A 26,513-nucleotide genomic window follows, 5' to 3' on the forward strand; every position below is an offset into this window, starting at 1 on the left:
ACTGAAGTTGAAATGACAACGTCTGGTGAAACTCACTGACAGGAAGCATGTGGAAACAAAAAAAGACTTAAGACAACTACTCCTCCAGTAAATATTCATGAGTCTAGATGTTATTGGCCTAATACGCTATAATCCTGTTTAAAATCATTATGGAACCAGACCACACAACATTAACACTTGAGTCACCTGGTACAAGTTGCAGAAATCTTTTTAGCAGAAGGCAGCAAAGTGAGTGGAGGGACAGTTGGGCAATGCTAGCATGGTCAAAGTGAGAGGTGAGCAAATCACAAATGCAATATTTTGCGTAAAAGGGTCAATCCATTTAATTTTTATTTTCCAATCAGTGCTAAAAGAGAGGAAAGCAATCGTGTATTTAGAGCTCTTAAGATACCTAATAATCAAGATCTGTTATGCCACACATCGGAAAGGCAAACATTCACAAAAACTGAATTGCCACTGAATGAGCACTAGCAAACCCATGGCATGTGAACACAATGCAACCACTGATATGACTTCAAAGTCAAGTGTTCAAAACCTTAAAGTGAAACGATAAGAATGAACAAAACTCAACAGCAACACCATTACTCAGACAACAGATATGGGGTTCAATACTTTATTTTTCTCTTCAAACACATTTTCCTGATATACATTTCCATCCTATGGAAAACTTGAGAGGTAAAAGTGCTGAAAAATGAAATAGTATAATGATCCGTCATCATAATCAGAAAGCTGACATAGCCCTTTTGCATTAACTATTTCAATTTAGTGTGAGAAATTCATACTCTTTAGTTAACTCACATCCACACAGGCATCCTGGCGCACACGCACACACACGCTGCAAACACCACAACTCTTAATACAAAAATAGGCAATAAGAGCGTCGAAAAGGCCTCCATTTTCCAAAAAGCACACCCAAACCCTTTCCGAAAACCGCTAAAGGTGCTTTAAACATTAGAGAAAAGGAGAGGAAAGATGTAACACTGTAGATCACCACATGGAATTACAACAGACCGAGGGGGACAAATAAATGAACAAAAAATAAAAAATAAGGGGGGAGGGGTCCATCACTTCCCAAAAACATCCATACTTATACCACCAACATACTATCACATAGCCAAGGCATCTCACACCCAGCCTTTTCTGGGGTAACATACATAACACGTTGCTGGTCACCATTCATAAAAGGCACAAATGTTCTCAGGACAAAGACTACAATAACCATGACAAATGAAGGCTGGGTAAGAGACAGCTGGTGAAGACACAGGATTTACCAGAATTCAGTAAGTCTTCCATCCGGGTTTTATAGAGCTACTGATTCTGGCACAAAGATTCACTGATTCATCACACCACCATATGGTGATAAACTAGGCAAACACACAGTATCTGGGAATGACTGACAGCCTCTCTAGAAATGCATCAGAAATACATTATCAGCTGAGACAAGGTCTTTCCAGCTGAATGAACAAGTGAATCAAAAAGTGATGCACCCCCCCCTAAAAAAAGTAACTCATCAGTACCATGGTTGAAGAGTCGCTCACACACAAATTGCAACTATAGGAATCAGATGAAAAAAGCTCACATCTCATCCACCAAGTCTAGAAGAGCCCTTCAACACATTTCCCTGAGAACCAGCTCACCTCCCACATACAGGTTCCTCCATAGCTTATGTGCATGTACACTCCGCTAGCTGGGCTTGGAGTAAGACAGACAGCCTCTAAAGTACTTCCACAGGAGTGGGATGTCCTTTGACCTCAGACGTTATGTATGGCTTTCAGTGCTCTTGCTGGGTGGGTGTTACTGCGGTTAGGATAAGCTGAAAGTCAGGGGAGGGGTCTAAATTAAAATTTACAAAATTTAGACAGAAGGTGAACAAGAACTACTGGAATGACTAGACAGCTAGGTTTCACAGGAAGGTTTGTTTGGGATCAGGCTTAGGAAAAAAGCTAACATTTCCCAGGATACAAAAAGGCTTGATCCATAATTCAATTCCAGCATCTCAACCCATAATTATAATTTTTAAATTACTAAATGCAAAATGACGCTACCAATTTTTCTCCCACAAATGTGTGGTACTGATGGTGAGGGCGGAAAAACATCTCATCCATTAAATAAAGCACACAATAAATAGCAAACTTCTAACCCCTTTCCCTATATTCTCCCACCCTTAAGAAAAAGAAACCCATCCAAATTGAAGGCACTTTTAAGGGCTAGTTGCTGGTTCAGACTTTGGTCCACACTGAAATGTGACCACATAAATGGAAGCTAAGCTAAACCAGGTTAAAAGCAGTGTCCACGTTAATTTGGGCTGCTGAGCCAGCTCAACCTGCCCTGACCCAGGGGTGTGACCCGCTCCAGTGGAGACCATGCTGACCCACCTCCCACAGCAACCAGCCTGTGAACAGGCTAGATAAGACCTAGGACATGGGTTATCTGTATGTGCATGTTAGCTTGCACAAGTTCCACCAGCAGCAGCTGGAAAGTGTCACAGTGGGGTGGAGGGTGGGGGGGGCATGATGAGGCAGCTGCTGGCACTTACGCAAGGAGGAGTTCAAGAGCAGGATTGGCACGTGTCTGGGAGTCAACCGAGGGAGGAGGGGGCAGGAGTGCGGCCCAGCCATCAGTGTGAGCCGCATTGCCTTCTAGGTCTGCGAGAGATGTTCCCAGGGTTTGCTTGGACAGAAATACTTAAAGGGGAACATTTGGCTCAGTAGACTAGAAATGTAAACTGACAGGTCAGTAGAAAGAGAGATGGAGGCAGGTGGGGGAAATTTCTAAATGGAGGTTTAAAGTTGGATGGGGGAGCCGAGATACCTACAGCAGATCTAAGTGCAACTTCTGCCATGTAAATCAAAGCGTGAAGGGATCTAAATGGGAAGGGAATTCCAGACACTTTACATTTGGTAGAATGTGCCAGGCAGGCAGCAGTCCCCCCACCCCTACCAGAAAAGGGTTCACGCATGCCCCTTCACCAACCCTTGGAGAGGATTGTAATTCAGCCTTCACACATGTAAGGTGGCACACAGACACACTATCCCCCACAGACCCTCCCCACTTTAATTATAGACTGCTGGTGCAGCTATTGGTTGGCCAGCACCAGACTGGGATACCATTTCAGGCACCTGCCAAGATCGCAAAGGAAGGCCTGCCAAGGATTTCTGGACCCAACCACGGGTAGCTCCTTTTAAGGGTCAGTCAGAAGAGGGGAAGGCCTCTTCCTGACCTTTGAATTCAGTGGCAGTACAGTACAGCTAGGACAAGGTTTTCCTCTCTTCCCGGAGCCTAGAACAGACTGGCCTTTCCCTTAAAAGGAGCCCCACTTAGCGGAGCCCTTTGCCGGCCTTCCTTTGCAACCTCGGCGGCATTAGTTGGAACTGCCATCCCAGGACGGTGCCACATTGACCGTTAACATCTGATAGGTCTATAATCTACAAAAAGATTTGAGGTGTGAAGGAAAAACAACTCCCCAAAACATACGTTTGGCCATAGATGGGCTAATAAAGACCCAAACAGTCACAATGGAGTGCCTCTCAATACTCATTAAAGGATTCCTCTCCTAGTCGGTTTTCAAGCATTACCACAAACAGGCAAAATGCTTGGATAGGGCTTCTTCATTTACTTGACCTGTTACATGAGACATTATGGAGAGGGAGTCCCTTAACACGGCTGAGATGCAACCTTTACGCAGTACAGACGCATTTCTGTCCGACTGAACGATGACAAGGCAGAACAGAATTAGAAGGGAGGTTGTCAGTCCGAATGAAATGACTTGGCACCAGAGAATCGAGGGAGGCGGTCACCAACATTCAGTGAAAAAATAAAATATTTTCTACACAGTGTACACAGCACAGACACACCGGGAGCCAAAAGAAACTAAACTCCACAAATTCCAATGAAGTTGAGCAGCTATTAGTGTTTGTAGACTAAATACCCGACTTACCCTACAATTGAGTTGTAAAATAATTTACTAAAACATCCAAAGAAAAGCCTGCATTTACAGTCGGGTAAATCCAAGCCATTCTTTGTGTAATCCAAAATCCATAATATTTTTAGAAATCCATTGTATGTGACATCAAATCTTCAGTTTGACAACAGTGATCGCGGCCCTATGCCTTTGGTATTCAGAGTGGAGTTTAAATCAGCTGGCACTTTAGAAGACTACTGTGCTAGTGACGGCCAGTCATAGGTAATTTTTCCTATTTATGCCTTATTTAAAACAAATGAGCGGCTCTTCCTTTTACTTTGGATGCCTTCTAAAGGAGAAACAATCCCCAACTCACTAACAGGAAATTCTCCAAAGACTGAAGAGTATATCCCATAGTGCCAAACAATGAACTAAACATCCAATGAATCTCCAGATTACTACCTTTTACACTTTAAGCGTCACATTTTTTAAATATATTTTTAACTGTTTTTAACTAGACAATTTGAATTTTTTCTGCTTTTTTTCTATTTTTCCCGACATTTCTTCAATACACACAGGAGCAACATCAAAATAAACTCCTCAATAGTTTTTTTCCCTTTCTTTTAAAGATGGACCAAATGTACTAACACATCAGGGAGAAATAAGAGGTAAGGCACCAAATACAACTCATTCTACAATAAAGACATTCATTTGAAACTCAGATTAAGGGAAAAGGGGGCAACAAAAACCAAACATTACAATCTAAGAAAAGGCAAATAATCCAAATAACACTTAAAAAAATATCACTTTGGATCCAATGATCTTAACACCTCTGTAGCTGAGGAATGAGAAAGAAGAAACAAAAATGAAACACTTGTCCATTTAAATAATCCTTTATGCCTACAGAGGGAAATACCGGTTATGGCCTAATTTCTCTTTTCTTTGGCACATATCTTTCTCCTTTATTTAGTCTCTCTCAAAGCAGCGGTCTCCTTGCCTGTCGAGTCGCGTTGTGCGTCAGTTACATGGCTGCCATGTTGGAATGTTGTGGTTACACGAGGCCACGTAGTAGTTGCTGAAGTTGTGGTCTCGGACGTAGGGCGCCGGCTGGTAGTAGCAGGTGACGCTGGAGGCATCCGGGATGGCGTTCTGCTCGGCCAACACCCTGAAGGCCGTCAGCGAGATGAGATTGAGGGTCTGCCGCCTCTCGTGGCCCATGAGGCACACCGTGCTCTCGTTGACCACGCGCCGCAGGATCATGAGGTAGTCGTACTTACTCTTCTCCTCGCCCACAAAGTGGCTCTGCAGGTAGGCCTCGAGCTTGCGCTGCTGCTCACCGATGTCAGGGAAGTCGATGAAGAAGCGGGAGCACATGTAGCGCTCCAGGCCCTTGAACTCCTCCTCCGACGTGGGACGGAAGTCTCGCACCAGCAGGTTGCAGTACTTGAGGAGGCCGCCGCCGCGGATCTCCTCGGGCCGTTTGGTAGCGATCAGCTTATTCCTGAGGTGGTCCAGAGCCACGCCAAAGTCCCCATACACACTCTCACCCACCACGATGGGGTGGAAGTGGCGAGACAGGGGTTTCTTGGGTGAGGAGTTATAGTAGGAGAGCAGTGTGTCAAGTAAGATCTGGAATGAGTCAACACTGAACTCAAACTGCCGACGAATAGAGTCCACAAACTTAAGCTCCACATTTCGTCCGTTGTTGTTGGAGAGAGAGATGAGGCTCCAGCGATCCTGCTCTGTGTACACTTTGACCAGCTTCTGAACATAAGCCTCCTTCAGGGTCATTGGGGTGATCTTCTCCTTGTTCACCCCATCAGGGAGGAAGTCCAGCAGGGTGCCCAGCACCACATCTTTAACCAGCTGGAACCCTGACTCACGGGGCAGATCCACCCTGAAGATGACATCCAGGTCCTTATAGCTCCAGCCAATGTCCTGCACCAGCACATGGCTGGCCGTGGAGCCGTTCAGGCGGACATCTTTCACTTCGATTCCCCTTAGCTCCAGCCGCGTGCGCACCATTTGCACAATGTCCTTCAGTCGCACCTCCAGAGTGGGGAAGTTCCCTCGGCCGTGCACAGGTACAACCTCTGTCAGGACCTCATTGAGACGACTCACCTGGTCCCAGCTCAGCACACTGTGGGACACACTCTCACTGGTGGTAATGGCCTCTCCCTTGTTAGCCATCTTTTAAGTGTCTTAAACTGCAACAGAAGAGGAGAGAATGTGTTAATGACTTGCCATGTCGTTTCTCAAACCCCGTTCCAAAGAACACACGTTTGTCTGAGAGGAGGTGCCAAAACAGAATGCAATGGAATTACTGCCTTTATGAGATCACTGAACAAGTTTACTTCAACCAAACAGATGGCTTGCCCTAAGAACGACCCGACAATGACGGCCATTTACAACTTAGATCACAAACCGCAGTATTCAAATGCAGAACGACCACTTTATTATATACCAATTTAACACCTACTCTACAAAACAATGAAAAGGAACGCATGCCTGAGCTTCTAGAACTATACTTCCCTGAGCTTCTAGAAATGTGTCAGACAATTATGCTTTTATTCCAGAACTAGCTACGGTAGTTAGCTTAGCAGTAGGTTGAAAATAAAAGATGTTACTCGAAATGATTCGGATGTCGCACACATCGTGCTCCAGCAACAAAACAAATGGTCAAATTCTGTGTTAAAAATGTTAAGATTGTAGGTAACCAACGTCAACGACTGACATTTATTTCTTCAAATATTACTTAAATTAACTACGTTTTTGGAAATAAAAGGCATCAAAAAAAGACAATTATACGTACTGTATCGTTCTAGTAACTTTCAGGTGGACGCTGGCTAATTCTACAATTCACAACACGCACTATAGTAACGTTTGCTAGCTTGCTAGTTCAATATGGAAATCGGCGAAAATAGCAAGCTAACAAATACGACTACTGCAGCTCGTGCAACCGAACGAACCAGCTACAATGTCTTATCTATAACACGATAGTCACATGCAAACAATACGACAGTTACATAATACAAAACTGTAGCGTGTAAACTAGCAAGAAAACAGGTAAAAGTTCACTGCACGCGATGTAAGCTATAATGTACAGGAGTATGTCAAACCTTTTGGTACATCGCATCAACTAGCTAGCTAGAAGAGCAGTGACCGTAGGTATAGTAGTGTTTGTGCGTAGGAGGGTAAAAGGCAAGTAAACGCAGTTAACAAAGGCGCCTGTTTTGTTTGACAGTTCCCAACTTCATTAGAAAACAAATGCTATAAATGTGTGGGCAGCAACATAAATGTACTTTCGGCGACCCACACCAACAGTTCAGTCATCTAAATGTCTATTTTCACTCAACATACGTTTGTTAGATGAGCATAGTACCTTAAACCGCTGCAAAACGTACACACACAGACAGTTTTTACGGATATGAGAAGTATACATACGGTTAGAAAAGTATTCTCTCAAGGCATTTAAATAGCAAAATGAGATGTTAGTTGAGCATTCGTACTGACACGCACACTAAAATGTCAGAGCTTGTAGCGTGCATCAACTAAAGGAACGCCTTCTTATAAGCCGAAGAGCAACTGGGTAAATAGTGAACCCATCCCTCCCCAAATTCGCACTACATCTTCCCCACATTCGAAACGAGTTCCATACAAACAGAAACCTAGCCAATTTCAGAGAAATTTATAAAAATAACTATCACATATTTACCTAGAATCGTACTTGGCACATCCACAGCTTTGGTAGCGTTGGAATTTTAAAATAACCAGGCTTTCTATTTGATGATATTAATGCGCTGAGCAAAGCCCTTGATTGGTCAGAGAGGTTTTTGTGTTGCCAGGTTACCAGAAGCGTCTGCTGCGTTCATTCCAAACTCCGGATGGTTTCTCATTAGACTTCACACATTACCTGACAGTTTGTGCTGCCCTCTAAATACTAGAATGTAACTCAGTACCTACAATGTTAAGCTGTTATTTCTAGGTTCAAAAATACAACCGAGTGTTATTTACAGAAATGGTTAGGAGGGCATGGATTTGCAATTGTTTTTGTAAACTTTAAAAAACCTTCTGGCCTTGGTTATCTGTGTAGACATTATCCTGGTTAATTGTTTTTAAAGTAGAAACCGGGAAGGCCCCGCAAATGAATGTCGGTAATTCAAAACATCAATTTATTCCTTCATGAAATTGTAAGTTATCATATGCACCTTGGATATTATTTGGCAATTCAGTCATACACGAACACACACACATATACACACACACCCACACACACACACAGATGTCCATGTGTAAGCGTTACCTAATTTAAACCTTTCAATTTTGGTGCACATGATGGGTTTATGTAGGTTGACATCATCGTAAGCAAAATGGATATATCCTATGACTGTATACTGACTATTAGAAGACAGGAAGCTGTTGTAAATGGGTGGCATGAGCTTTCAATGAGGTATCTACAATCCATCCACCAATAGCCACATGAAAACCTGCACATGATCTTTCACAACACATAGAACAGTTACATTTGGGTCAAAAATACTCAACTTTAGGACACAAAGAAAAATTTTGAGTCTTTCTGAGGAAACTTGATAGGCGATTGCCCCTTCTGGGTCAATAGAAAGACCTCTGAAAGCTGTATTCAGTAGCCTGTTTCAGGGAAGGTTCCAACTCAACCTCTCATGATGAACTTTCCATGTAACTGTCAATAGATCTGAATGTGGGACAGGGAGGGGAAATTCAAAGAAAGGAAACAACGTATCTGAACATAGTAGTAGTAGTTTGTGTGTCTGTGTGTGTGTGTGTGTGTGTGTGCGTGGGGGGGGGTGTGTGTTGAGAATGAGCTGCTATAGGGGTTACCCTTGGGGGTGTAAAACGTGGTAAAACATTACCAAATGGAACAGAACAGTCCCCATTATCTGGTGAATCAGTTGACTCACAGCCAAGAAGAAGAACTGATGAGCAATAACATGAAACCAGGGGAATTCCAGTCTGTATATTTCTCTGCCTCTCTCTCTTTTTCTCAGTCCCTTTTTCATCTCACTCATCTCTGTCTACAAACCTCAGTTGTTTACCGTCCAGTACCCATCCACTGTCCATATGATGCGGTCTGCTGCTGATATTAATTTTTTACATCGCCTCTATGCGCTCACAGAGAGTTCCAGGGCAGAAGGGGAAGGAATGAGACTGACAGAGACGTCATATCGTTTTTTTTAGCATAACAGATATTGAGTAAATATTAATGTTACCACTGACTGAACCATCAAACCTCAGGCAAGTGTGTAAGAAAATTACATAAGATGACAGCTATAGATCACAAAAAAGAAATATATTATTTACATTTTTATTAGACAGAACAGAAAACAATGATAGGATAGGCAGGTCCCTCTTGAAAAATAGATTGAAAATCTCAATATGGCAAACCTGGTTAAATAAAGGTAAAACTTTTTTTTTTTAAAGCTATAATTAAAATTTCTGATTTCCAATAAACCTACCAGATCAATTGACTAAGTCAAGGAAGTCTAGAAAAGACACAGAAGTGACAGCAGTTGTGGTTTAGCAGTTGATCTACACTCACCTAAAGGATTATTAGGAACACCTGTTCAATTTCTCATTAATGCAATTATCTAATCAACCAATCACATGGCAGTTGCTTCAATGCATTTAGGGGTGTGGTCCTGGTCATGACAATCTCCTGAACTCCAAACTGAATGTCAGAATGGGAAAGAAAGGTGATTTAAGTTAAAAAAAAAAGTTTTTGAGCGTGGCATGGTTGTTGGTGCCAGACGGGCTGGTCTGAGTATTTCACAATCTGCTCAGTTACTGGGATTTTCACGCACAACCATTTCTAGGGTTTACAAAGAATGGTGTGAAAAGGGAAAAACATTCAGTATGCGGCAGTCCTGTGGGCGAAAATGCCTTGTTGATGCTAGAGGTCAGAGGAGAATGGGCCGACTGATTCAAGCTGATAGAAGAGCAACTTTGACTGAAATAACCACTCGTTACAACCGAGGTATACAGCAAAGCATTTGTGAAGCCACAACACGCACAACCTTGAGGCGGATGGGCTACAACAGCAGAAGACCCCACCGGGTACCACTCATCTCCACTACAAATAGGAAAAGAGGCTACAATTAGCAGGAGCTCACCAAAATTGGACAGTTGAAGACTGGAAGAATGTTGCCTGGTCTGATGAGTCTCGATTTCTGTTGAGACATTCAGATGGTAGAGTCAGAATTTGGCGTAAACAGAAAGAGAACATGGATCCATCATGCCTTGTTACCACTGTGGTGGTGGTGGTGTAATGGTGTGGGGGATGTTTTTTTGGTACACTTTAGGCCCCTTAGTGCCAATTGGGCATTGTTTAAATGCCACGGCCTACCTGAGCATTGTTTCTGACCATGTCCATCCCTTTATGACCACCATGTACCCATCCTCTGATGGCTACTTCCAGCAGGATAATGCACCATGTCACAAAGCTCGAATCATTTCAAATTGGTTTCTTGAACATGACAATGAGTTCACTGTACTGAAATGGCCCCCACAGTCACCAGATCTCAACCCAATAGAGCATCTTTGGGATGTGGTGGAACGGGAGCTTCGTGCCCTAGATGTGCATCCCACAAATCTCCATCAACTGCAAGATGCTATCCTATCAATATGGGCTAACATTTCTAAAGAATGCTTTCAGCACCTTGTTGAATCAATGCCACGTAGAATTAAGGCAATTCTGAAGGCGAAAGGGGGTCAAACACAGTATTATTATGGTGTTCCTAATAATCCTTTAGGTGAGTGTATGTGACTCCAATTGATCTATGTGACTCCAGATGATCTATGTGACACCAGATGATCAATGTGACTCCAGATGACCTTTTTTCTGTGCTGAATAGGGCCTAGATTTAATGTTTCATGTGTCCTGTGTGGAAAGCATGCGTTATTTTCTAGGAGGTAAGACCACAGTACATTTCCATAATGCCTAGAAACCCTTAAGTTATTTTTTGTATATATTTTGTATTCAGTCTTTGTGTAAACTACTCTTTGTATTTTGACAGCAGCACAATTTTATGGAGTTACATTCTGGCTATTTGTAAATTTACTTGGCGAATAAAAGTGACATTATCACCTTGTGTGGACAAAGTGATGGTGAAATATGTTATTTGTAACAGCTTATGGAGGTTTGTGTTTCGTTCTTCTCTGTAGTTTCACAGCCATTCCACACCTGGTTCTTTCACTCTCTCACTATGCTCACACACACAAACACACACTTGCTGAAAACCAAACTCTCCCGGCAGTGCATTAACTGTGAAAATACAATGCCTCACGGTGAGATGGTCAGTTCATCACTCAAGTTGATGGTTTCGCCCGTGGGATGAAATTATATGACATTCTATAAAAAATAGTAGCCCTGCGTGCTTGTTGTAGAAATAAACATATTGTGTTTGTCTGAATCCTCCAATATAAAGCATTAATACATTTCATTGCACAGATTTCAGTGTTTGCAATTTTAAAAGTTTTTTTTGCAAAATTAAAAGGTTCTGGAAAACACAGAAGTCACAAAGATATTTGTTGTACTTACATTTTCTAAAAGGAAATATATACGATTTACATTTATTTTAGGAATAACCATGTAAGTCATAAAACATAAAATCAAATTGATAAAATTATCCATGGTAATCCATCTCCATATTAAATAAATTCCATATGTAAAACATTTCCGAAATCAAGGGCAAAGAAGGGCAGAATCGTCTGGGAATTTTAAATCCATCTCCAGGGTTTTTGTCCTGATTTAGTCATGTTATTTAATCATGGTCATTATGAGGATAACAAAAGACTTCCAGTTCATGTCGTCTGTAAATCGAAAGTTGACCTATCATCAGTAGTTGTTATATCTATTATTCAACTTGAAACTGTTTTCAGAGGAACAGGTGCACAGAGCTTTTTTGTAATGAGGTTTTTGTGAGTGGGCGGACAGGAGAGGCAGAAGTGTATTCAGCAGATTCACTGTGCAAGCAGCTGAAGTGTGTGTATACTGGAGTGTGTGGATGGCACAAGGAGTGTGTGGCAGGAGTGTGTGTGTCTGTATGTGTGTGGAAGAGAAATAAGTACTCTCAGTGTGTTTTCCCGAGGGGCGCTGTTCATCCTGTGGAGATCACGGTGTGTAGAGGTAGAAGCAGTTCCACCTGCTGCTGTTCGGCCCTGTGCCAAGTGGATGTGAGTCACTCAATGCCACATATGGGAAGGCTGTGGGCCATTAACGCATTAAACACACACACACACACACACACACACACACACACATATGCAGGGAAGCCTTTAAACTCTCAAACAGTGCTCACCAAAACAGTCTGGTACATTGGTATATTGTATCAACCCCCCCCCCCCCCCCCCAGTCAGGCAGCTCCTGGCAACACACGAAACAGTCTAATATGTTTGTTGACATCCATGCAAATTTAGTCTCTCTCCACAATTTGACGTGTCTGTAATCATAACCCTGCTCTTCCTCTGACATCATCATCCGTCCTCAGGGGTCCTTTATTCATTCTCAGTGGCAGCGAGACTCAACAAAAACATCAGGTAGCCCCCTTTATTTGTTGTAATTAGAACAAACACAAGCTCACAGAGTAATGCCAAGGATTTCTTATTTACAACAACCACCTTAGGGTTAACCCTCTTGCTCACGGACAGGGTTTTTCACCTTGTCAGTTCGGGGATTAGAACCTTTCATTCACCACTAGGCTACCCTGGCGCCCCGGGAGGGAATCCTTCCCCAAGTAAACAAGCCTGGAGAGAATCCTCCCACAAATACACTGGCGTGACGTAGGAGGCCACTCGCCCACGACTCCAAACTGCGTAACGGAGAAAGCACCGAGCTGCGTCCCAAAGCGTCACAAGTGTTTGACGCTAATAGGCCAGGGATTCTGAACGGGTCGCCGTTGAAAGGTTATTATGTTGTGCTTTCTCCTTCGCTAAGCACAGTGATTATAGACAAAGTGCTTGAAATAAATCGCCACCAGTTGAGGAAGCACAGTAAATGTAGAATTAGTTGCTCCAGAACCAGTCAGTTGTGTTAATAACAACACTCTGCAGTGGCTTTAATGGAACACAGAATACAGGACATCCTATAGTGGGATCCCTCTGTGACATTCCACACTGACTGAGCCACAGACAGTCCACGCTGTGGTGCTCTCTGACTGCCAAAGGCCCTTTTCCTAGCTCAGCAATTACTATTTAATAGAGCACAGCTGAAAATAAATGTGGGTGTCACTCTCTGTTAAGACGGAGCCACGTTAAGAAGGTGCAGAGGCTGAGGTTACAGAGCCGTGAAGTAATCCAGGCGTCAACATACTTACAGCGGGGCGCAGACGCCACCGGGACCCTGACTGCAGGGCTGGGCCGAGCGTGGAGCACAAGGCTTTACCCTAAACTGAACTTTATGTGGTGCTAAGTGAAAATGATGGGGCTGAATTGAAAGAGGTTTGTGGTTCTGTTCCCAGTGAATACAACATTGGCCCGATTTGAGACCAACACAGGCTAAAGAATTGGCCGATGTGATCGTGTGGGCTAGTCTGTGCCCATGTCAGGGCTAGTCTGGGCCAATGTGTGCTGGTTAAGAGGGAGCTGAGATGAGAGTGTTGCATTTGTTTGACAGAAAATGTTGCCTTTCAACAAGATTTACCGTAATTGTTGTTTAAAGGTCTCAAAAGTCACCTTGTCTAATATAAGCTTCAATGTGATTTTCTCAGCGATTGAAGTAGTTTCCAATCCGTCTTCCATTGGGAGGGACCAATGTAAATATTTTGGAGTTCTTTTTTTCTGACCAATGAGGTTAACAAAATCAGTCTTCCTAACAAAACCAATGTTTTAACTTAAATTCAGCCACAACCAAAAAGGGATCAGTCACCCTTCAATTGAGAGAGCAGAGGTTGACACGTTCTAAATGATAATCACAGAGGAAGCATATTCCCATAAACTTTTTCTGTAGGAGTTGCCAGCTTTATGGGGACGTGGACTGTGTTACCAGGCCCATCAAAGTACCTCATATTCACCCTCAGTTTTTCCAGTGAAATCCGTCCAAGCTGTGCTCCAAATGTCAATTTCATCCCGAAAGATTCTCAGTCCTCTCACTCAAGATCTCTTTAATTTATTTTCCTCTGCTACTGAACCCTTGACCTCCCTCTCTATCCATGCCCCTTTCCATTGCATCTATGTACTCGCTTCTTCTCTCCCTCCTGCTCTCCTTCCCTCACCAATAGTTAAATCGCAACAGAACCCAACATACAGAGCCCATTGTAAAAGACCAAGGCCAGTAAGATATAAACACAGCAGGAATGACAAAAATAACTTGTCCCACACATGAATGACATGAATGTCTGCATGCTATGGGTGGTTAACATGTCGAAACAATCTCAGCATAGCAGGATAACAAACCTTACTGACCTTTCGATAATCAATGTGGCCCTTGCATATCAGAGCGCAGATCTACCGAATTCAGCATTCTAGCGGTCTGTCATGCAGTAGTATATCGAATGAGAAAGTAACACCACCCTCCCTTTCCGAGGTGTTTCATTAAGTAAAACGGGTGATAGTGTGATCTTCAAGGATATTAACAACTCAATCTGAAGTTCCCCCAGGGATGAGTGCAGTTGGGGGAAATGTGTCTGAAAATTTGTTTACGGGATAAAACTCTAGGATGTTAAGTAAAAGATAGTTGTTTGCTAGGGACATCGAGTCCGTATTTACCCATTCAGATCACTGTGACCTTGGTGGAGTCCCATCCTGAACATACCTGTCCTGTTGTATATCGTCTATGCGGACACGCACAAATATACATCACTGTTACACTCCGGGGTGTGTTTGGATAAAGCAGGTCATGGTGATGATAACCAACAACACAAATATTTGCAGTCAGTAAGGAAATGTTAAGGAGTGGTCAGTAGGCAAATTGCCTGCAATAGAAATCAATAGTGTATAAATATTTTCATAGGCTGATCAGAAAACATAGCAACTAATGCCCTGAAAAAGAGATCTGTGCAGGACAGATTTTCTTATACATGGCTCCCTAGTGCACAGACAGCTTTTTGTACAAGCTGGCTTTGTCGGACACATTAAGTGTCACAAAAACTGGTTCTGCACCCAGCCAGTGTTGGAACGTTTCAGCATTAAGGCGCTGTGTGGTGTATGGCCAATATGCTAGGCTAAGTTCTTATGCGTGATGCACAGATTAGCCGTACTATATTGGCAATATATCCCAAACCCTTGAGAAGTATTCTTGCTAATTTAAACTGGTTACCAAGGCAAATCAGAGCAGTAAAAAAGTGATGTGATATAATATCTGAGGTATGCAGTCAGCAAGTTTAAACCTTTTAGTAGCAAGAACTTTTCCAGACAAAAATGTTGCCAGTGATCAATGTATTTCCAGGCAATGTAGAAGAAAAATAAAGCATATTCATGTTTAGGAAGTTAAAGATGTAAGAGCTTTGTGAAAACCTTTTTACCTCACAATTTATGCTGGATGTGAAATATGTTTAAATGTGCTTAATTAAATACCACTAACATTCTATGAAGGACCAAGCTTGAAAGCTGTTGTATTGGTTTGGATGACATGGTGCACATACATGACACAGTACCCACATTTCAGGGACTTGTTTTGGCTCAACAGAACTGCTTTTACAACCAGTGGTCAAAAATCCCAGAATGCATCATTACTTTGGAAATACAAACTCCAAACTGATCAAATTGAATCCATTAAATATTGGATTCAAAACTATTGATTTTGCTTTCATTTTGTTTGTTAACATTTTTCACCACAAGATCAAGGATTTAACCACCATGCTTTTGGTGAAATACATTGGAAAATCTCTGTTTAACAATCAGTTCCAATGACATAACTCATCAAACAATGTAAGACATGTTTCAAAATGAGTCTTTGAAGTGCCTTTAACAAATCTGTTAAAAGTTTATTTCACTTTTCACATTAGGTAAAACTATTTCTGCATACAACCCATCACAACTGACTGAAAATAATTTCCTTCCCATAAACAAAAGTAAGACATCTTCTACAATCATTGATGCAAATAAACAACATGTTCACTGCAACATGTTTGTCTAATCAATGATAACAAATACTATCGGAAAGAAATGAGAGAAATATCAACGTTTAGCACCCACTACACTGTGTCAATTTTGTCTTCGGCATTTGGCCATGATATATAGCCCACGTCACAATAAACATCCTAATACTTCATGCACTGCGGGAAATATCTTTTGGCATGGAAAATCTAAACTTGACATTGGTCACTAGTGATGTCATGCCATGTCTTATCCATGAGCTGTAGGAGGGTGACATGCTCATGGGGACGGCGGTCATAGACCTTCCACCGCCATCATGAAAAGAGATAATGGGGCCAGGTCTAGGCTCAGGAATCAGGGATTGGCACAAAACCATCCCTCAATCACCTCTGAATGGTGGAACCCAACATTATCACACAATTTATTTGAGGAACTTCAGCATTGGAGGCCCCAAGAAGGGGCTTATGTCTAGGGACCCCATCTTCAGATATGGCTGCACACATAGATATGGCCCCCCCACGTTGTCCAGGCCTATGGGCAATTTCTCATTGGCCATGTGTCGAGTTTTGCCCAGGTAGAAGCCTGATTTAACAACAAAAAAGGACTTGTGATGGTTCGCAGCAGCTCCGTTTAAATTTTTGACCCTGTCCAGATCCCCATCTGATTTACTCATCCACCTTGCTGACTATCCTGCTCCATTCTTAAAGACATTACCAGTGTTCAGATGGTTATGTAGATACCAGTTGTGGTTACTACTATGGATGGCACTCAAGTCATTCATTTGACAGTATTTTACAGTACTTAGGCAAGGCGTGGTTACTGGGGAAATGGGTTTGAATGCCACTGAGGTCATATACAAACATACTGCCTTAGTATAGTGATGATGTACTTTTCAATCTGCACATGGTAGGCAATTTTTAAAGAAATACATACAGTATATTTACAAAATGGTTGATCAAACGATCAATTAGGAACACCTACTTTGTCCCCCCACAGCATGTCGATTGGTTGGAGCAAAGCCCAGATCTCAGTCCTTTCTGTTAGCCTGCATCTCTTCTTTTTGAGACATTCTGCTGTAACTTGTGCCACTGCCTCCATGCTTTACAGTTAGCGTGAGGCTCTTCTGTTCAAAGGCAGTGTTTAATTTTTGCCAAACATGGGGTCTGGCAATGCGGCCAGACTACTTTTAAAATATCACCTATCGGTCAGACCTCCAGCTGATACACCAGCATGATGTGACGTAGAGCATTGACAAGCAGCAGAGCTCAGCCGTCAGTCATCATCTCATCAGCCACCATCATTTTCGGGGCCCTGTGAAATTTCAGCCAGAATGCAAATGTGATAGTTTTGTTTTATTCACCAAATGTTATGTTTTAAGTGAGAATACATTATTATCTTAAAGCTGAAACCTAAAAGAAATAAACATGATTACAACTATTCCATACTTCATGTACTACCAAGTTTCCCCCCAGGAAAAAGTTTCACCCATCCTGTGCACTTCAACCAGCGCAGATGAAGGGCAAAATAAGCCATTTCAGGAGCATCCGTTGTGTCCAAATATCCTCACCTGGAAGCCCCGACACGTGCAGTCAGGTCAGACAGATGTCACAGGGTCAGGCCCTGCCACCTGCTAATTCAAACAGAACTTTCTGCCTGTTGTCATAATTGGAGAAATAAGGGGAAGATGCGAGGCTATCGTATCTTGAGGTTGAAAAAAAAACAAAAACATATCTTCCACGATGCCAGGTGTTCCCATTGTCATTCTGTAAAATGTTGAACCAATCAATCAATGGCCGAGTCAGGGCTGTGTTGACATTTGTGTTACCAAAGAAAATGTATGTTTCAGATTTAGCCAGTTACAGTGCAAAACAAACTTTAAAATAGCAACAAAAAAAATATATATCATTAATGATGTGGTTTGACAAAGTCACAATTTTTGATAATTCGCAGGCAGTAGTACTACGGTAGGCATTGTGAACTTTCATGTTTCACGAACATCGACTATGATCACCAGTAGGTGTGAAAAAATGTGCTCAATGCAATCTCAATATCTGTTAAATGAATGAAGCGGCATTGTGGTACCTTTAGTGCTGAGTTGATGCATTGACATTCATTGTTAACCATGACTGCCCCCCTCTGGTCAGGAGTTGAAAGACTTGACCTATTAAAAGGCACAGGAAAAAGGTGCTGAGCACCACAAGGGAATGCCGTCGTGTAGGTGAGCCGATTTAAGGACCGGGAACAAACAATACAAGGACATCTTTTGAGTTATTCTGTTCACTTTTTGTAACATCTTTAATTAATTTGTGTCTCATTTTAAACATATTTACACATCTTTTTTTTTTTTGTTCGGTAAAAATACAAATACAGAACACTTTCCCCCTCCCCAAAATGAACATCCTCCTTGCGACAAACGGCGCCAAAGAAAGCCTGGGCTTTGTGAGCAGTGACGAAGTCAGTGAGATGAGGACTGACAGGGATAAACAGACTGGATACTGTAATACAGCAGCAGGCTGTTGCTGTTACCACCATGAGAGGGAGAGACTGAGCAAGAGGGGGACAAGGAGTATGGTTGCAGGGAGATGTGAGACGGGAAAAGACCCCAGGAGGGATATGAACTAGTGGGAGAGGGTGTGACAGTGAATTAAAAAAAAAAAAGACAAAAGGAATATATGCTCAGTGTGACAGGTGCTATATAGGTAGGTGGTACTCGTTTAAGTAAAATGACAGATGATCAAAACAGTGAAAGAGTTGGTATGGCTTTCTATGACGGTGGTCGGGGGCCATCGTCATGCATTCCTTCATCACGGGTCCGGGTGATTCTTAGAAAATTAACAGCTGTATGAACTTGTACGAATAACATTTCGTGAAACTGAGAAAAAAATAAAATAAAACAGTATTGGCCAAAGGCGTCACATAGCAATACTTGATAAGGCTTTAAATTAATTGATACGTTCAACATAATTGTCATTTCATTCAGAATATCCTCCTTCAGCACCTTAACCTACTGTACTGTATTCCACCCATGACACCAATAAGACATCTTATTGGACACAGCAGTGTGCTCCATTTCATCTACTGTGGCAGAAACAAGACTAATATGCAGAAAGGTTCTTTAAGACAACAACCCCATAGAGAATGAATGTCAGAACACTCCACACAGACTCAATGTACAGGTGGATGAGCCCACATTAGCATGTGGTAATTGGAATGAAAACAAAAAAACCCCAAACAATTTAGGTAGAAATCCTATGAGTAGGGCCCCTTCCCATCAGGAAAAACGCCTGGCCCCTTCCTATCAGGAAAAACGCCTGGCCCCTTCCTATCAGGAAAAACGCCTGGCCCCTTCCTATCAGGAAAAACTCCAGTGGTAATGCATCAATATGGGTCCATGTCAGTCATTTTAAAAGCATTCAGTGACGGATAAACGGAGAGCTTTGTGTCTTCAGCTCCTACGGGGCCGCAGCTCAACTTCTCCTCTCCCTCACAGAATTCCAAACAACAAAGTGCAGAACAATGTAACCATGGGGGAGGGGGGGGGGGCATTTTATCAGCAGATGGGAAACACTGCCAAACACGGCCGGTTCCCTGTCTGCCTGTGGAGTGTTAGTGATTTATGGAAACGACAAGGAACGGAAATTTACCAGACTGGAGGACTGACTGGGGGAGCGAAGAGACATGACAAGAACGAAATGCCTGAGGAAAGAAGTGGATTGGAGAGATGTGGCGAAGTTGAGAGGGGAAAGAAACAGCAATGGGCGATTAGCAGCAAAACATATTTGAAGCCAGGCTGAGCTACGTATGTCACCTGCTAATCGAGAGAGAGAGAGAGAGAGAGAGAGAGAGAGAGAGAGAGAGAGAGAGAGAGAGAGAGAGAATAAGACAGGGAAAAAAAGTAACAGTGTGAGAACAAAGTGTAGAGAAATGGCAGAATGCAGCGTAGAGTTCTATATCCACAGTCTACTGTTGAGTGGTTCCAGAAAAGGGGAGGCATTAAGCCGTTGCTCCGGTCCATAAAGTGACTCTGATACAGTTCCAGGTCAAAGTTCAGATTAAGACAGTAAACAGAAATGGCCGACGGATCAGGAGGGTTACAGTCTGTCTTGTCCCCGCCAATCAACGTCCAGAAGTCAGAACTGAAAAAAAAAAGAAACCATCAAACCCCAAGTCCTAAATGTTCTGTCGGTCAGATGCGCAACCCTTCAGAAGAGAGTCTGGCAGTTCAGACTCTGTACACTCTCTCTCGCTCCTGTGTCTGTCAGTTATGAGCTAGGGTTTGATGAAAACAAATCAAACCTCCAGACTTGAGCTCAGTGTTTCAACAAAAGTCACATGACAAGGATGAGGGCTTTCAAAGCCAATCCCAAAAGCACCCTCTGTCCTTCTGATGAGCAGAAAGTGCTAACAAAAGAGAGAGTGGGCTAGAGAATGAAAGAATAAGAAGGAGCGAAGGACAGAGAGAGACGCTATTGTTTCAGTCCTCTGGTCTCCGTGGTGGTCTGAGCTCTCTCCTCCGGCAGCCAGGAGCAGTGAGAGGAGCGGTGGAGGCGGACAGGCAGGGCGACATGACTCCCTGGAGACCCCCTGGTCTCTACCGCTGGGCCTGGCTCCCTGGGAGGGTGATGTTGGCCAGTCGCAACACCGGCAGGGGGTGGGCCTCCGTGTTGAACACCCAGCTCTCCAGAGGCATCAGGTCATCGCTGGAGAACAACAGGTACAGATACCTGGACAGGAGAGAGTCCGGAGACAACATTCAGCCACTACACTCTGGTCATCCGAGCCATTTGATTGGCACAGGGGAGATAAGTCACCAGCAGAGGGTAGCAGATCACACAGTTCCAATGCATTCTGAGGGGGGGGGGGGGGGCTGCCAGTACACAGCCATCTACAAGCAACTCAGAGTGAACCAACAGGACATGGGGACGCTTCCACTTCAACTCACCCCAGAACAGTCTAAAACAGCCACCAGTGAAAGCTACTCGGCGGTGCAGTTTTGAAACCAACATGGCAGACAACTTACTTGAGTGTCTCGGCCAGGAAGAAGCTCTGCTGGACATCGTCATAGGTTGGATTAGATGAGTAGACATCCTTGACCCCAGAGAACCCCCCGCTTACCCTGCAGTACTTATCTATGGCCTAGAGGGGAGACAGAGTCAAACAGTTAATTACCACATACTTACATTGCAGCCATGTATAGTGCAGTAACACAAAAACCCAGTACAGGAGACCATTCCAGTACAACGCTCCAAAACATCACAGCTTCAGACTTGTAACCATGTAAAATCAAACACTTCATCAGGACTTCATGCTCATGTTGCATTCTATGACTGATCTGGAACACACAGTTCCGCATGCATTTGGCAGTGTTTCACACACAGCTGCATTACGTACCTCTAAGGCATTTATTCGGGCACATGTGACTTATCTCCGTCACTCCATCTGCCCTCATCAGGGCTAACCCAAGGATTGTAACTGGTCTGGCCACTGATACGGTTTGACAGTATGAGTTTCCTTAATGACTGAGGGCCTTCTCCTCTCTCCTCTTATCTGTCATTGTCCCCTATTATTGTCCCCGTCGCAAGTCAGCTGAATCCCTCCAAAGGAGTTCAAACTTTTTGCTCTTTCTTGTGCACGCATGTGTATTGCGTTGGGTTTTACGATCTTTGTGAGGCAGTTAAGTACCAAACACTAACACCAGACTAAAACCCAGATCTGATGAAGCCGATTTTTGTGCGAGGGCCAGCCAAATTCTCAAACCACATTAAAACAAACACGCACCCATGTCATCCATAAGAGCTGTGTGACTGTCCCCAGTTGGATCAGGATGTGTGTATACACAGCTGTGTTCTGTGTACACAGGGCTGAACACCAGCTGGGCACAACGCACTTCCAACACACACAAGATCTTAGATGTTTACTCTCACTAATGGTCAATCTTAGGATTTAGGACGTTGGTGAGCTGCCTAGGGGCTAAATACAGACGCCTTATGTAGAAGAATAAGTATGTGTTTGTGTGTGTGAGAAAGTGTGTGTGTGAGAGAGAGAGTGAGTGTGTGTATAAACATAAGCCGATGTGATGGTGCAGACTCATTAGAAAAAGGTAGGAAGATCAAACTCTATGGAACCTGTCTGGTGCTTTTTATCACATTGGGAGAGAGAGAAGAGAGGGGGGGAGAAGAGAGGGAGGGAGAGAGAAGAGAGGGGAGGAGAGAGAAGAGAGGGGAGGAGAGAGAAGAGAGGGGGGGAGAGAGAAGAGAGGGGAGGAGAGAGAGGGGGGGAGAGAGAAGAGAGGGGAGGAGAGAGAAGAGAGGGGAGGAGAGAGAGGGGGGGAGAGAGAAGAGAGGGGAGGAGAGAAGAGAGGGGAGGAGAGAAGAGGGGAGGAGAGAAGAGGGGAGGAGAGAAGAGAGGGGGGGGGGTGGGGGGGAGAGAAGAGGGGGGGGGGGAGAGGGGAGGGGAGAAGAGGGGGGGAGAGAAGAGGGGAGAAGAGGGGGGGGGGGACAAGTGAGGGGGAGAGAAGTGAGGGGGAGCAGGGGCATGACAATGGGTGAAAGCACTGTAGAGAGAGTGAGGGAGTGAAAAGCACAGCCTAGTTACTGATCAAAGACAGCGAGATGAAGAAGGAGAGAGACAGAGCAAAGAGAAAACAAGAGCATGTGAGAAATAGAAAAGATGACAGAAGAGAAAGGTGCAGTGAAAGAAGGAAAGGAGAGGTGTGTGGGGCAGAGAAAGGAAAGGAGGAGGTGTGTGGGGAAAGAAGGAAAGGAGAGGTGGAGGTGTGTGGGGAAAGAAGGAAAGGAGAGGTGTGTGGGGAAAGAAGGAAAGGAGAGGTGGAGGTGTGTGGAGCAGAGGAGCAGTAGAACAAGGGGAGCTCCCTCCATCCCCTTACAGCCACTCAGGCTGCATTCAGAACAACAAGAACAGCTCCCTGGAGCACCAACATAAACAGACATTACCATCAGCCAGAGGGCAACACACACACACACACACACACACACACACACACACACACACGGATAGATGGAGACAGAGGAAATAAGGGACAGATAAGATAGGTGGTGGTGGGGGGGGTGGTGGTGGGGGTTGTCAAAGAAACTGAGAGAAAAGCAAAGTGAGCGTGCAGTTGAAAGGAGCGAGAGAAGGTGGAGGCACCAGAAGACCGTTTCAGTCTGACCTTTGAAAATAAAAGCCTGAAAGGCACAGTGCGTTGCTTCGCGTGCGACACCACAGACTTACACACAACACTTCACTGTCTGGTGCCTGTTAGATCACACTTCCACAATCCACCTAACCAGTCTGGTCCAAGCCTCCTTTCCGGAAGCCTGGGTAGGGCCACATTGCGGGAGACCCCATCAAAGGCCTTGCAATAACTCAACGCTGACCGGTGACCAGTCGGGGCCAGTTTTTTCGGAACCCCTTGGAGACACTGGCCGGTGGAATGGCCCATATGCAGCCCAATTGATTAACAGATTCATTTGAGGAAGGACACTGTCCATGGGGAGATGAAGCCACCGGCTGCCTTGCCTAGAATGGAGGGGGGTTTGGTTTCGTGGCTCGGTGGTGTAGTCTCGAAGGGGATCACGGCAGCAGCTTTAGGAGCCACACCTTGGCCAAGACAGGCACTTATGGTGTTTTTTCTGAGCCTGCCAAGAACCCGTCGGGGCCAGTTGGTTTTGGGGGATTCAACAACTTGTCATATATACTCCAATGGCTGAAGATAGTCTGGACGGAACATCGGACGATGTGACGAGGGTTATGGATGACGGAGTGAGTTATTCATCTATTTAAGGCCGAGGACTGCATCTCCTCACTGGTGGGTTAACCAACCGATGTAGTGTGACTTTTACACCGATGTAGTGTGGCTTTTACACCGATGTAGTGTGACTTTTACACCGATGTAGTGTGACTTTTACATCGCCTCCCTGCATCTGCCCAGTTGAAATCAACTCTGATGCCCAAATCAATGTAACAGAGTTTCACTATGAGTGCATCAATATTCTCCACCTAGTAATCAACGGGGGAATCAGCACGGTGGGGGGGTCTAGTGGGAGTACCCTGCTTATATGGCAATGTTGGAAACCCACTCCAGCCCGCTTGCGAATCTCAGCCGTTCTGGTGGGACTGAACACGACTTTTGCTGGTACACCGTTATTGAACAGGACAGCCCTCGCACCACCCCGTCCATCCTGACGCCAGTGTGAGAATGTCACAAAGGTCACAACGTTAAGCATTACGGGTGATCCTGTTCTGAAACCACGCCTCAGATGAAACTGCTGTGTCATGTTCAGTGCCCATCAGAGACCATTTCAATTTGTTCATTTTGTTCTGGGAAGGGAGTGACCTTTTGAGAGAAACAGGGCTAGTAAGTGCTTGTTCTCCTTGGCGGGACTTCACGCCCTGTGCCTGGTTCAGGCGAACGCGTTTGACACGAGTTAAGTTTCGCTCCTTTACTTGCAGAGGTAGTGCATTATTTAAAGTTTGTAGGTACTCTGAGTGACTGCCTGAAATGTCCTTCAGAGTGCCAACATGCTCATTTTCCTCTTGGGAATCACTTCCAACAAAATAAAAACTGTCTTGAGAAAATGTTTCACCGGGGCATGTGATGAATCACAAATAAATCGATGACCGTCACATAATTCTACCAGGTAGGCATAGGTAGTTAAATCTTTAATGGGAAGGTTTTTAAGGAAAGCCTTTTGACCTACCAGAAGAGGGATTTATAATTAGTATAAATACTAATGACTAAAGAGTACAGGGTGTTTCCACATTATCACTTTACAAAGTTAAAAGAAAATAAATCACTAATTTGTTTTGTTAATGTGCTTTAATGAAATAGAATTAGTTGATTTATTACTAAGTTAACTTCCATTTGTCTGGATTACAGGATTTCCTCGGCATTGCATATTTTATTTATTAGACATGGGCTGCCCAAACAAACCCATGCTTACAGATCTATCATTCTCATTGAAAGCTTGTCTCATAAGTGGTAGACCTGCTCTGTAGGCTTTAATGTTTCCCATCCATGAGATTCATTTTTGGTGTTATTCTGCATATCAGCTTCAAACAGCCCAAAAAAAATAAGAATGTCACTATTACCAATAAACTTCAAAGCGGTTTGGATGGTGCAGTGATTCTCTAGACTATACACTGCTTGTTTTGTCACTTACTAAAATTAGGCTAACATTCCTCAATTTTAGCAACCCAGAAAGCCTCTGCAACTTGGCCATTGCAGAACAGATCAGGCAAACAGAGAATGGTAACTGGAGAAATAATGAGAAAACGGTTCTTTGTTCTTCAGAAGGGCACTAGACAGTTGTGCGTTCACACGTTCCTTTGTCAGAATGGGCCCAGACACTGTTCAAGTCATTCAGATGTGAACAGAGATGGGTACGGATCATTGGGTGAAACACTTTTTGGATGTGCTGAGGTTAGGTATCCCAGGGGCTCACCTGTGCTGCCTCCCAGCCCCACTGCCTGTATTTGGGGTCGTGGGTGAACCTCCACATGTACCAGTAGGTCTCGATGACCTCTGGCCTCAGGATGTAGTACTTCTCATTCTGACGGACCGCCACAGCCTCCAGACCACTGTCAAACTTAAAGGCCTCCGGACCCAGCTTCAACACTGTGGAGAGGGGGGGGGGGCAATATTCAATATCTGTACATTTGCCTGGTTTCGCAGAAGATAAACAGTCCATTCAATGCCAAATAAAGATTTTTGGCAATACCACCAAGAACAGTTTAGACAGATTTGGACACGCTGTGTATTCTGAGTAAAGGACTAAAAGGGACATAGAGAATCTTCCAGATGTGTTTGTTCTTCCCTAGATTAGCTGTCTGTCAGAAAGGCAGGTTTAGCCTGCTTCCAAGATTGGATTACAATAAAAAAAAACGTTCCCCCATCATTCTTCACAATGATTCACTCATTTTATTCGGCATTTTAAAACCCACGACCAATTTTACCTGGGAACAGATGCATACACCTCAAACAGTAAGGACATAAAGACAAAGTTCACAGATTTTGTTTTACTTCCGTTTTCTGTCAACAATTTTTTCACTTTAAAAGCTGAGTGAAGGAGTGAAGGAACAGCAACTTGTTTTTGGGTGACAGGCTTGGCCAGCACTCAAAGTGCACTGAGCACAATAATTCTGATCAAGAGTAAATCCAATTACGAGCATCAAATGTGACAAAAGATAAGGCACAATAAGAGATGACAAGGTCAGCACACCCTAGTTCAGACACCTCACCGCAACGCTTCCACCCTCCGTTCCCCCAGGGGGCAGTAGACACCAGGTCTAAGAACTGAGCCGCCGAACCTTGATAAGGACAGGTGTTACCAATTAAGTGGTGATTCATCGTTCTAACCGGGGGAGTCGTACGCCTGCTGGGTTGTTGGTTGTCCATGAGGCCTTTTGTTTAGATTGAGAAATATTTTCGGCATTGTTTTTTAGTTTTGTGTATACATGTATAATGTTCACCAGCGTTAACATGAATCTACTTGGGCTGGTGGACCAAGAAGGCTACTCTTAGTTTCCACGGTTAGAGAAGAAT

The 26,513-nt window shown here is 43.8% G+C and overlaps 2 protein-coding genes across 3 annotated transcripts in view; both read right to left on the minus strand.

Moving 5' to 3' along the window:
• Positions 1–599: 599 nt before the first annotated feature.
• tent5c (terminal nucleotidyltransferase 5C) lies at positions 600–7,678 on the minus strand. 2 transcript variants are annotated; one of them, XM_010880300.3, is made up of 2 exons: positions 7,617–7,678; positions 600–6,108 (listed from the first exon to the last, which is right to left on the minus strand). In XM_010880300.3, exon 2 carries the CDS (start codon positions 6,089–6,091, stop codon positions 4,919–4,921), a length of 1,173 nt encoding a protein of 390 aa, XP_010878602.1. In that variant the 5' UTR covers positions 6,092–6,108; positions 7,617–7,678; the 3' UTR covers positions 600–4,918. The 2 variants fall into 2 exon arrangements, with proteins under 2 accessions (XP_010878602.1, XP_010878601.1); XM_010880299.5 differs by lacking the exon at positions 7,617–7,678 and adding an exon at positions 7,346–7,459.
• A 10,550-nt stretch (positions 7,679–18,228) lies between these two features.
• The window catches only part of man1a2 (mannosidase, alpha, class 1A, member 2), a 73,781-nt gene continuing 65,496 nt past the window's right edge, over positions 18,229–26,513 (minus strand). The window contains exons 12-14 of the mRNA XM_010880301.5: positions 25,414–25,586; positions 20,988–21,103; positions 18,229–20,691 (exon numbers count right to left, since the gene is read on the minus strand). Coding sequence (XP_010878603.1) covers positions 20,559–20,691; positions 20,988–21,103; positions 25,414–25,586 — 422 coding nt within the window. The 3' untranslated portion in view covers positions 18,229–20,558. The remainder of the gene's footprint in view (positions 20,692–20,987; positions 21,104–25,413; positions 25,587–26,513) is intronic.

Source organism: Esox lucius, chromosome 16 (assembly GCF_011004845.1).
Source record: "Esox lucius isolate fEsoLuc1 chromosome 16, fEsoLuc1.pri, whole genome shotgun sequence".
Taxonomy (NCBI): Eukaryota; Metazoa; Chordata; class Actinopteri; order Esociformes; family Esocidae; genus Esox; species Esox lucius.